Raw genomic sequence first — 12786 nt, 5'->3', positions numbered from 1 at the left:
TGAGATGCATTCTACTTGTGTCCAGTCTATATATATATATATATGTCCATGTTTGTATTCTGCAGCCCGCACACACTCAGTTTGTGACATATTTTGCTGCACATATCACTGCACACCCACTGAAGTATACATGTTTTTTTTGTGGTAATCCTAACTGTGAATAAACCAAGTCTTTAATATAGTCTTCTGCACAAACTTTTGAGAGCCCAACAACAGCTGACCTTTTTGCTGGCAGTATATGGGCACTACACTTGTAGCTAAATATGGGTGAGATTAGATACTTGAAAAAAAAAACTGTGTTTTAATCTTTATTGCTATTATGATTTTTGATTCACTATGAACCTGTGTATGGCATTCTGGTTGTAGTTGGAAATATGTGATGCTACATATTTGTGAAACACTGTGTTTTAAGCGTTATTGATAGAATGAATTGTAGCCTGATATAGAAATGGGCGTATGTGCAATTTGTATATATCTGAAAATATGTAATGTAAGTTGCAGACATTCAAGTCTGGAAATGTCTGCACCATTAGCTCTGTATTTTGGCAATGAAATCTACCTTAAAGGTTGTTGGCATTTCCTTCATGCCTAGTAACTATTAAACTAAGTAATTGTGATTCTGGCCAAAATAAAATCTAATCGAACCTGTAATTCAAGTAAACTATAGTGATGACTTGGGAACACGCCCTATGCCCTGATAAGTAAACAGAGGTCATGATTGGTGCTGGCACGTGATTGGCCAAGCCTGGTGCATGAGGGTTCCACAGGGGGGCCCTCGAGTTTATAAAGTGAATATACAGGTAAATTGAAGTATAATAATTTTCTGTCTGACTGGTTTAAAGGTATCATGGCATTCATGTTTGACGGTTTAAAGGTACCAGAGCACTCTGGGTGGGTTTGCTCAAGTAAATTGATAAATGGGTAGCATATCTAGTTAAGGTATGCGCGGTTGAAAATCTACGACTACGGTGGTAGGATTCAAATTTGTGGGGAACTCCAGTGTCTTTTAGCTACTAGGTTCAGATCAGGAAAAACCCTGACAAAGCGGGTAATACAAATTAATAAGATAGCAACCACTCAGATTTGGGCTTACCTTGAAGAGAGTAGGTGGTACACAACTCTGGAAACATGTGCTTCTTGCTTCGAGCGACAATGGCTCGTTGGTCCCCCATCCTCGAAGTTAGGGGACCCGGACTACAAAATCTTGTCCTACGCGGTAGCTCCATGTTCTTCTGCAGAAGTTAGGGATGTATCCTATTATCTTGGGCCTTTGTGAGGTTCTCTCGGTTATTCAACCACTCTTTTAGGATTTCAATTTCAGTTAGACATTCGGGTTAATAAAACACCAATACATAATAAACCAGCGAATGTTCTCCTATGTTATGGTTGCGTTGGCCTGCGTGTACCCATGGGATAATTCAAGAAAAATATTAAATTTTATTTCTTATCAATCAGATAAAATATTGTGAGCTTGGTACTTGAACTTGTTAACTTGTGATTAGATAATTGAGCACGTGATTAAGTATTTAAACCAGTGTTTATTTATTTGATTAGATGTTAATTCATGTTATGTTTTTGTGAGTTAGAATAGTGATATGCAATAAATTATTTCATGTTACTTGTTTCTTTATGCCATGTTTAGTATCATGCTTCACTTTCTGTAATTAAGCAAACACATTGCATACTTGTTACATAGTACATTAGTATTCTCCCACACAAACTGGTTGTAGTATGACATAAATTATTTTATTATTTTTCAAGAGAAGAGTAAAAGATCAAGAGCAGTTGCGGGATGTTGTGCAGACCTAGATATATGCTCTATTGTATTTCCGGGATGTTAAATTCCAATTTGGTTATTGTAATTATGTCAATCAGTTATTCTGAACTCTGATATTATGTTTTAAACTTTTATTAGAAATGAAATGAATGGTAATTGCTTTGATTTTCCCTGTGACATGCCCGAGATGCATAACCTGGTTTAATTTGAATATTTTCGTTGTTATGAAAAAAAATCCTCAAAATTTTGGGTTAAATTTTAGGGCATCACAAAAACTGAAGATGTATAGTGGATCAATTTTAAAGGGACGATAGATAACAAGGAAAATAAATATGTAGGGGGTGATATCAATGGGGAAGATTGATATGAAGATGAAGAAGGAGATGATGACGATAGGTATCATCTATATTGTATTTTGTTTGAGTTTGAAAAACTTGGTTGTAGAAAATAAGTCTCAAAAACTTGTCTTTGTGTATCTTTAAGTAACTTATGTTTTGTGAGTTCTGCAAGTTGTGGCTAATGAGTTTGTTTTCATTATTTGTTACTGCGGAATTAGATAATTTGCATTTTTCTTATTAGTCATGAATATCATTAATGAGTTATTATATTGATTCTTAGGTGATTAATGTTTTATGTGGCTGATTAAACTAACTCTTTTTATCACAAATTAGTTACCATCAAATATCTTATCTAAAAGCAACTAATTTTACATATACTTCAGCTATGTCACATGGGTGCGGGTGCGGGGATTCGGCACTTCGAAAAAACCCGGGTGCGGGGGGTGCGACAGGGGCAAAAATATAAAATATATATAAGGGGGGTCCGGGGGTTCCCGTTGCGCGGTCAGCGGGCGGGAGTCCAGGGGGGTCTAAATCCTCAACTTGGCCTCAACTTTCACTAGTCCCCAATGGGTCTAAATCCAAATTCAACTTTAAGATCATGGTATCGAGGTCTGATCGGGCATACTATAGGAAAAAACATACTGGGTCCCTATAGGAAAAACCATCTTAGGATCAAAGTCTAGTCGCACTGGCTTTGCCTGTCGTACTTAGGGTCACTGTCTTGGCAGTGTAAAACTCTATGGGTTTACATTAAAAAACATAGATTTCAATTGAAACTCGGATCAGACATGAGTTTGGTATGAAATTTAGTATATCAAAATTGGCACCATAAATTAATAGGATCTAATATGATCTGATCTAAATTCTGATTTGGACCTATTTATTTATTAACAAACCTGAATCTTATCGGATAGGTACGGGTCGAGATCAGGTCAGATCCGACCTGGTTCATCAGTAATCACACGTCAGTTGAGGGAAGGGGTTAAACGAAAATATTTTGTGAGATGGGGAGTGACGGAGGATTTTGCAGTAAAAGAAGGACAAAACAAAAACTTCCCCCTTGGTCATTTTTTCCATTTCATTCCCACTCTCTCCTTCGCTCTTCATTCCCTGTGCGCCCTTCGCTTCAAATCGCTCCTACGATTTCCGGCGGAGTTCTCCGAAATCTCCGGGAGAGTCCCGAAAATTTGATGATCGTAAAGGTAACTTCCCGATCTACAATTTCCTTCGTTTCCTTCCCGTCGATCCGTAGTTGCGGTGGTGGTTCGGAAAACTAGGGTTTTTGTATCAGATCTGCAGCCTTCCCGGTAGGATTTCGACAATTGGGGTTAGGGTTTTGCAGGAAAAGATGGAGAAATCGTGCAGCCTTCTCGTCCACTTCGACAAGGGCACTCCCGCCCTCGAGAACGAGATCAAAACTGCCCTCGAGGGAAACGACGTCTCCGCGAAAATAGACGCCCTGAAGAATTCGATCATGCTTTTGCTCAACGGCAAGACCCTGCCCCAGCTCTTCATCATGATCGTCTGGTACGTCCTGCCGTCGGAGGATCACAGGGTGCAGAAGCTCCTGCTTCTGTACCTGGAGATCATCGACAAGACCGACACCAAGGGGAAGAATTTTTTTTTAAATTTTGCAGCCCATTTCATAGGGAAAAAATTTAAAAAAAAAAAATCCAAAAAAATGGACCGAAATGACCCTGGGTGCGATCAACGCACCCAGGGTCGGGTTTACCTCACCCGGTGCCGCACCCGCACCCGCGTCGAGTAGCGTCGACGCGGGTGCGGCACCATGCTAGCCGAATCCCTGTGACATAGTACTTCAGTGATATTCGAGGACCATATGCACAAAACTCAATATTCAAGCAGATGTCCTTTATTTGCCATCAGGTTCCATCTGCCCTTTTGGACAGAAAGGTGCAACCACCCCAACTTTTCTGTTGTATTGTTATCCTCTTCTTGTCTTCCTCATCTAAGTATAAATGTAAATTATGAAAGATAACTATAAAGAATGTGAAACTGCTACATAGATATAAGTATCAAATAAGCTCGTCATTTATCACCTTTCCTCTTTTTAATTTTTTGTTTACTTTTTGTGGTGTAAAATTCCCTGAAAACAACTAATCCTCTAACATAAGTGAAAAAAAGAAATTTATTACAATGTCTAATAAACCATTTCTGCAATTGTCTAGCTAATATGCAAAATTTTGCCAGAATAGTCTGTTCTACCTTCCTATATCTCACACTTGTGCATCTATATTTCATCATTTAAACATTAATAGAATTGATGTAAAACTATGTCTAGTGCTTAAAGTTAAAAACTTAAAATAGATAATCTTTCAAGTAATAGCATCTGACAGCAAATGGTATAACACTAGTGAACTTCTAAAACAAAACATGTTAAAACAACATTCATCACAAGATGCACAAAAATTGCAGAACATGATGAATAACCCGTGAGAGATTTTAAAAAGAGTAAGACATTAAATATCTAAAATCTTACTTGTTTCTGTGCACATCGATGATTTAAGACAACATCACCCAAAGCCTGCAAAAGGTTACACAATATAATTATCATACCAATTCATGCAATTTATAACAGAAAGTCTATACAACTGAATGTAAGGACCACAAGGAAAGAAAATGAATTAATTCTATCAGGATAACTGAAAAAAAAATAAAGTTATGCTAGCAAACTTTTCTGCATAACCCCTCTCAATCTAATAACCCAGTAAAATATGCCTGCTGGACAAACGGTCCTGAGAAATCTAAAGCCATAAATTACTTAATTTGAAGCCCCTCCTTGGTTACTTATGATGATATGTGGGTTAATTCAAGCAGATAGTCCCTAATTAATGCAGTGTGCCTTTTAGATTTCTTCAAATTATTTTTTGTCATTTGGCCTTTCTGGCTTATGCATGAATTACGACATTGATACTTCATTTACAGCATACAATGTTTGGCCAGGTGAAAGCAAGTTTCTATAACATTCCAATTATACTTCAATGTTTGGCTACATCAACATACAAGTATCTTTCCTCTGTCCTTAATCTCCAACTTATGGAATAGGAGGAGCCACCTGCAATCTCCCACTCTTGTTTTTCCCCTTTTTTAACAAGTCCATTATGGACTTATGATGTATCATGACAAAGCAATCATTCTTTCTATCTCCTATAATACCTAAGATAATATTTTAACTTTCTTATAATAAACTTGTGCATACATGTATATATACATACAAGAGTAGGTGTATGTTAAATTCTAAGATTTCTGAAAATTTAACTAAGTGTTGTAAAGTCGATAAAAATCCTTGATTTTAGGTGGAGTCAGAAGAGTCTGGGCTTGGCCCAAGACCCATTGACAAGACCTAAACGAGCCAATTAAGATTCGGTAAACCTTTTTTATTTTTGACCTTTAAAATCAAGCGAAATTTGGGTTAAATTCAGGAAAAATTCAAAGGAAAAATTCAGGTAATGTATCATTAAATGCGTATTGAAATTCTGAAAACATTGATATTTTGTTTTTCTAAACTCGGGCTACGGTTGGCCCGAAAATCACATTTTCTAAAAAATGACCCGCCTTGATGTAACCGGTAATAGATCGGATCCGATCTGTTTGACCATAAGTTAATATGGATATGGACCCAGTCCAAGACCTATTAATTAGGATCTGATCCAGTTTGTGACCCATATGGATATTGGGTATGGATTTGAATCTTGGATTCAGATCTAGATTCAAAATCCAATTCTAACCAATTTAAAGTTTTAAATTCAATATAAAGTTTAAATTGAGTTCTCAAAGGGATGAGATACCCTCTGGAACTTTCAGAAAATTTATTATTTAATAAATAATAAATAAATAAATAAATAATTAAAAATGAATTAATTCCAAAAATTTAATTTCGGTATGGCAGAGTTTTACATTTGTGGAACTCTACCTAATATGTAGGGATTTTGGGGAGTGTCTGTAAAACCCACGCTATTAAAAAACAAAATTCCTTTAGACCAGGGTCGGATCCGGATCCGACCTGGACCTGCTTGGGTTAATACCCGCAGCGCAGGGGCTGGGGTTTTCAAACCCTATCTCTCCCCCCCCCCCCCGCACCGCAGTTGCGCCCCTTTCCCTCTATTCAAACAGTTGCACCCCCCCCCCCCCGCGTCTTTTAAGATCACGCAAGGGTGAGGGGGAAGCCCTCACCCCTGCGCTCCTTCTTCTCTCTCTCTCTCTCTCTCTGCGTGCGACCCCGACCTCTCTCCCAGGTACGCCCTTCTTCTTCTTCTTCCTCTTCTTCTTCTTCTTTTCTTTCTGTTTGCCGGAGGGCCAGCAGGAGGCCAACGACTCCCTGCCGTGCCCTCCCCTTCTCTCTCTACATTCACCGGAAGGCCGATAGGAGGCCAACAACCCCCTGACACGCCTTCCACCCTTCTTCTTCTTCTTCTACTACTACTTCTCTCTATCATTAAACCTGATTAGGTAAGTTGATGACTGTCTGCCGAATTGACTACATGTTACTTTAGCTGACTATTATCAAATCTGAGTATGTTATCAGATTTGGTTATAGGTCATTTTCGGATGACTTTTATCAAATCTGAACATGTTATCTTGATGAAGGTAATCAGATTTGGTTATAGGCCATTTTTGGATGACGGTTATTAAAGATGATTATGCTATCTTGGTGATTGTCATCATAGTTGATCATATGTATTTTGTTTACTATTAGAAAACTTGATTATTTGCTAAATTATTGCTTGTTTTAAGATTTGATGACATGTTATTCTGTGGACTGCTATCAGATCTGATTTTCTAATATTTTGTTAATTGTGAGTAGATTAGATTACATGAGATTTTATGGTCCGTCATCATATTAGACTTCAAACTATTTTGTTGATTATTGTTAGATTCGCTCACATGTTATTGTGACAACTGTTATCTCAAGGATCTACTTTAAGCCCTTTCCTATTTGCGATAGTGATGGATGAGCTTACGAGATCAATTCAAGAAAATGTACCGTGGTGTATGTTGTTTGCTGATGATATTGTTTTGATTGATGAGTCTAGAGCTGGGGTTAATGCTAAGTTAGAATTATGGAGACAGACATTGGAAGCTAGAGGTTTTAAGTTGAGTAAGAGTAAGACTGAATATATGGAATGTCGGTTTAGTAAGCAACGAAGTAGTGATGGGAGTGTAGTGAAGCTTGGTGAGCAAGAAATACCGGTGAATGATTATTTCAAATATTTGGGATCCATCATTCAAAAGTATGGAGAAATTGACAGAGATGTAAATCATAGGATAAAGGTTGGGTGGATGAAATGGAAAAGTGCAACTGGAGTGTTGTGCGATCGTAGAATGCCATTGCGGTTGAAGGGAAAGTTTTATAGGACGACTATTAGACCCGCTTTACTATATGGTACGGAATGTTGGGCTGCCAAGAGACATCATATTCAAAAAATGAGTGTAGCTGAGATGCGGATGCTTAGATGGATGTGTGGAAATACAATAAAAGATAAGATTCGGAACGAGGAGATACGTAAGAAGGTAGGTGTTGCACCCATTGAAAATAAGATGCGAGAGAATCGTTTACGGTGGTTTGGACATATTCGGCGAAGGCCTAATGATGCTCCTGTTAGAAGGTAGGAGAAATGGGAAAATATATTAGTTAAAAGAGGTCGGGGTAGGCCTAGGAAGACTTGGATGGAGATGATAGGAAAGGATATGAATGCTTTGAACCTCACCGAGGACATGGCATTGGATAGAAATGATTGGAGGAAAAGGATTCATGTGGAAGACCCAAAATGAATTTCTTTTTTGGTTCATATCGCTGACCCCAATTGTTTTGGGATGAAGGCGTAGTTGTTGTTGTTGTTGTTGTAGTGTTATGTTGAATGTTATCGGATTTGTATATATATGTTTTGTTGACCGTTAGCAAATTTGATTATTTGTTAAAATTGTGGGTTTTTATCGGTTGCATATATATGTGGTTTATGTGTTGTTTTGGGCAGCACATTTGTGCAACAATACCATATTGCCGACAGCGTGTTGTTGTACACATTTATGCAGCAACAATATGCTGCTGACAACCTACTGCTAATATTCGATCAGTGACAGCAGGCTTCTGTGCATATTTATGCAGCAACAACATGTTGCTGCTCACATCAACATAATATTGATTGCATATTGTTGGGGCATGGTTATGTAGTGAAAATCAGATTTTTGCCAAGTAGGGTGTTGTGTGCAATCTGATCAGTTTTGGGCATTATTTGTGCTCATGCAATATGATTAGATTTGATACTAATTGTACATGTGTAATCTGATCAGATTGTCGAGTGGTGCATTATGTGCAATCAGATCAGATTTGATAGTGTGTGTTTGGCATCCCTATAAAACCCGAAAATTTTGAGTATAAAATTTTTCAAATTTTTGCAATTTGGGCCTAGATCCACATTACGGATCTAGGACCCATAAAGGGGGGTAATTAGGATTTATTTATTTGAAACCTCGATTTAATGATAATAATAGATAAATAAAATTTTTCAATTTTAAAAATCTAATTTAATTCGAGGATCCACAGTGGATCCATTTGGATCCACTTGTGGATCCATTTTGACTTGGGCCGGGTTACGGGTCTCGGGTTCGGACCCGAGCCCCACCCCATAAATTTTTTTCTGCCCTGTTAAATGAAAAGGGCAACCCGATAAGGGTTGCCCGATAAAACCTAACAGAAACAAAAAGGGGGGCGCAGGGAGGGTTACGCAGAGCGTAACGACCCCGCGCCCATCTCGGCAGAGAAGGGGGAGGCCTGGGGCCGATAAAGGAGGGGAGTGGAGAGGGGCTCTCGCCCTCTTCACTCAACCTCATCTCTCTCCCTCGTCTCTCTCGCTCTCCCTGTCTGCGTGCGCGCACCGGAGGAAGAAGAGGTCACCGGCGGGCTGCGGCAACTAGCAGCCATCACCGACCTCCGGCGAGACTCCTGTCACGGCAGTAGCAAGGAGCAACCCCAGCCGACCCTTCTCTTGCAGTCACGACAGCCTCCGATCGCCGGAAATCTTCAATAAGGTACGGGTCTTCTTGGAAATAGGGTGAGGGATCGAATAGGGATTCGATTCCGTGCGTGTGGTTTCGAGAGGAGAAAATCTCGGGGTTTTTGAGTAGTAACGACACCCGATTTGGGGATTTAGCTGACAACCCTATTTCGGAACCCTAGCTATGGTTGGGGTTTTTGTGCCTAACCCTAAACCGAAAACATTTTTTTTCAACCCAACTGGATTTGGGTATTTTTCTTGCTTAATCCCACCCTGTAGAATCCCTAAATCACATCGATTTGGGATTCGACTAGGGTATCAGATAGCCCTAGTCGTGGGATTCCCGATTTCCCGAAATGGACAACCCCAGGTTTGGGGGTTTCCTCTTTGGGGACTCGATGAACCTGATTGTGGAAGCCTGGGGTCGATTTGTGATAAAAAGAAGATTATGGTGCATGTAAATGAATTTACAAAAGAGGGAATCTGATTGTTTCCTGGTTGTGGTTGTGGTTTCTATTTAAATTAAATTTTATTTCCCTAATTGATTCTTGATTTAGTGTAATTTCTGAAATTGTAATACTTAGCATGTATTAATGTGGTGATTTGTTGGATTATCCTGGATTTTTGGCTGTATTAGATAATGGCTTGGAGCCAACTATATGAAAATTTAATGCATCGGCTGTCCTATTAATTAAAGTGTGTTCATATGGCACTGTGCACTTTACTTGTTCTTTCAGGCATGAACTGCTTTAGCAATCATCATGAGTAAAACTGTACATAGCTGTAATCTTGAGTTGGATATTCTTTTTAGTAAATTAATGATTTCAGACTTTAGATGGTTGCTTGTGTACAAACTACTTTTTGTGATTTCTTATCCACATCAGCTACATTCAGGGTTACCTTTACATGAAGTTAAATTATCATCTGTTATATTAAGCTTGAATCTCGGGTTGAGAGCATACAAAACTGATAATTATAGTCTGTGTCTTTGCTGCATTGGAGTTTCTAGTTGAGTGAAGCTTGATTAGGGTGGCACGACAACCCTGATTTTAATAAGAGTGCTTTATACTTCACCCAGGTGGAACAGCGTCCTTGCATACATTTCAGAGATTTAGATCCATTATCTTTTAGGTGGGTTTGTTTTCCTGTTAAGGGTTTATCTATATGTAAGGAATCCTGAAGGAGTGGTCTTATAGTTACTGTTTTTGAACTAAAATTTCTGAGCCTAATATTAGCATCCAATACTTCTGTCAACTTAGACAGAATAATCAATATGAATGAGTAGTCTCAAAGCTTTTAAATATCATCCAACTTGACTGATTTTAAAGTTAATAGTAATTGACATTAAGGCTGGGATTGAACTTGTGTATCTTTTTAAAAACAAAACTATTTTTCCTTACTGAATAGCTTTAATAAAAATTTTGCTGGGAATGGACTAGTCAGGAACCCACATATCTTTGGGTTGTGTTACTGCCATATAGGAATAAAAATTCTGTTGTAAAACAGGGAGTTGTACGAATGCGGCAATGGGGATATGAACAACTTGAATGGTTGCTGGTATACCTGCATTAGATTAATTATGTTTAAAAGGGTCAGCCCTACGTACCATGCAAATTTTATGTTTGATATGCCTGTTTTACCTGCTCATGCCAGAGGGTTTTTAATTCTGTCTCTGCAGCATATATATATATATATATATATATATATATATATACATGTCCTAATTTCTATTGACAGGGTTGATTTCCATATGTTTTCATAGTTAGCCGAATGTTGTTACTCAGACTTCCTATTTTCATAAATGAATATACAAAGTCCTAAACCATTAAAACATGAATGGTGTAATATACTGCTTATAGGTTCATGAACTGTTAAAGTCCGATAGAATCTTGCATGCATTACCTAATGTGATGCTGTAGGCTGTCTATTGACATAAGATGGTGCCTGAGTGTGGTTAAGCTCAAAGTTTGTAAGATGCAGCGTGGGATCATTGCAACATAACCTGAAAATTTCAGTTGTGTATAATATTGCTCATGTTACACTGTTTAGGGAGGATGAACACATAAAACTGAAATTTTATATGTATTGTATCTTGCTTTGTTGTATCTAGCTGAACATTTTACTTTTGTCTAAAGTCCATGTGTTATTTAAAAGCTGGGGTATGGGATTGTATGGAAACACTGTCGGGGAGGTTTATGCTTTCATTTAACTGTTATGATTATGGTACTCATGGGTGTGAGCATGATTCAGTTATTATTAATTCTTCTTGAACCCGTACGCTTGATTCTTGTGTGAATTGGTACATGTACACTCACACACTTAAAGAAACCATGGATTTGGTTAAATATGTGATGTAGGTAGCACACACATATTGAAAATGCATATGAATGCATTATGACATGCATATGTTTGGATTTATGATTTTCATAAGTGCACATGCTTTTGGCAATTTGACTTAGTGTTATAAATAAAACACTACTTTTGTTTTGTGATGTGATGCCTCGATGGCCTAAATGGACTGTCATCGGCCTGGAGAGCCGTGGGTTTGGTTTGCTTTCACATATGTTTTTAACTGCATCACTGAAACCACATAAGATGGTTTGGCACTTTACTATACTGTTCTAGTGGTTTATACGGGCTGGAGTCCCGAATGAGTCCCCGCAAGGGAGGATGCGGGTTTTTCACTTTACTTTTGCATATTGTGTTGCAAACTTAAAGAATGGAATTAAAGAAAAATATAATGAATAAGAACAGTGTAATATACCTTCTGGGATATCTCATCTGGAGTATGAGAATCTTAGTTAACCGGTCTTGGGGAGACTGTGAGGATACAAAAACTCCGTGTGCGTTGTTGCCCCTGAACCCGATATTGAGGTTCTTCTCCTGGCCACGGTTTTAGGGAGAGCCCGTCACTTTACCCGGGAGTGATGTGTTAGTCACAGCTGTGAGTTTATGGTACCAAGGAAGTGACACTTGTGGGCATGGGGTGTCCCTTGTGTCCCCGACATTAGATGTAGAGGTCTAATGTTCCGATGGATGGTGCTGTTTCCTGATATCGGTCGAGGACAAGTTGGAACCCAGTAATAAAATACAAATTGTGTGTTAAGCTACCCTGGGAACCTACTTGACCTCGGGGTTTGTACCTGTTTGGTGTATCCGCGGGCCACGGTAATGTGCAATTGCTTTACGATTTTTTCTGAAACAAACGAGTGTGTAGCACCACAATCAAAGAGTGCAAAAGCTGCTTGATCAGCAACAAGAATGGTACCTTGAACGAGATCCCCTTTGGTCAATTGATCGACCGTGGCTGCATAAACTCGACCCGGCTCCCTGCCACTGCTTGGTTGTGCTCGTTGTTGCTGCTGATGAGGTGGTCGAGGAGGCTGAGATACGTTGCCGGTTCGCTTGAGGTCATCTGTTGCTTTCTCCCGGCAGTCGCGTATGAAATGACCCATCTTGCCACAATACAAGCATCCGCTAGTGTCCCGCGAACAAGATTGTCCCACATGAGGCCTCTTGCACCTGGGGCAGTTATCACTCGACGGTTGCCTGGGCGGTGGAGGGCCCTGCTGTCGCTGGCATTTTGCTGGAGGAAACTGTTTCTTCCCTCCTTCAGTCTTCACTGGAAAAGGTGGTCGTTGCCTGAGCCGCC

The 12786-nt window shown here is 39.1% G+C and overlaps 1 protein-coding gene across 3 annotated transcripts in view; it reads right to left on the bottom strand.

Moving 5' to 3' along the window:
- Positions 1-12786, bottom strand: part of LOC149818814 (uncharacterized) — a 250458-nt gene that overhangs the window by 117738 nt on the left and 119934 nt on the right. For all 3 annotated transcript variants that reach the window (XM_089984377.1, XM_089984379.1, XM_089984378.1), the window contains one exon: positions 4619-4663. In XM_089984377.1, coding sequence (XP_089840503.1) covers positions 4619-4663 — 45 coding nt within the window. The remainder of the gene's footprint in view (positions 1-4618; positions 4664-12786) is intronic.

This window comes from Nuphar pumila, chromosome 13, assembly GCF_984573655.1.
Source record: "Nuphar pumila chromosome 13, dmNupPumi1.hap1.1, whole genome shotgun sequence".
In the NCBI taxonomy this organism is placed as follows: domain Eukaryota; kingdom Viridiplantae; phylum Streptophyta; class Magnoliopsida; order Nymphaeales; family Nymphaeaceae; genus Nuphar; species Nuphar pumila.
The sequence above is the reverse complement of the archived record's forward strand: the minus strand, read 5'-3'. Positions and strand labels throughout refer to the sequence as shown.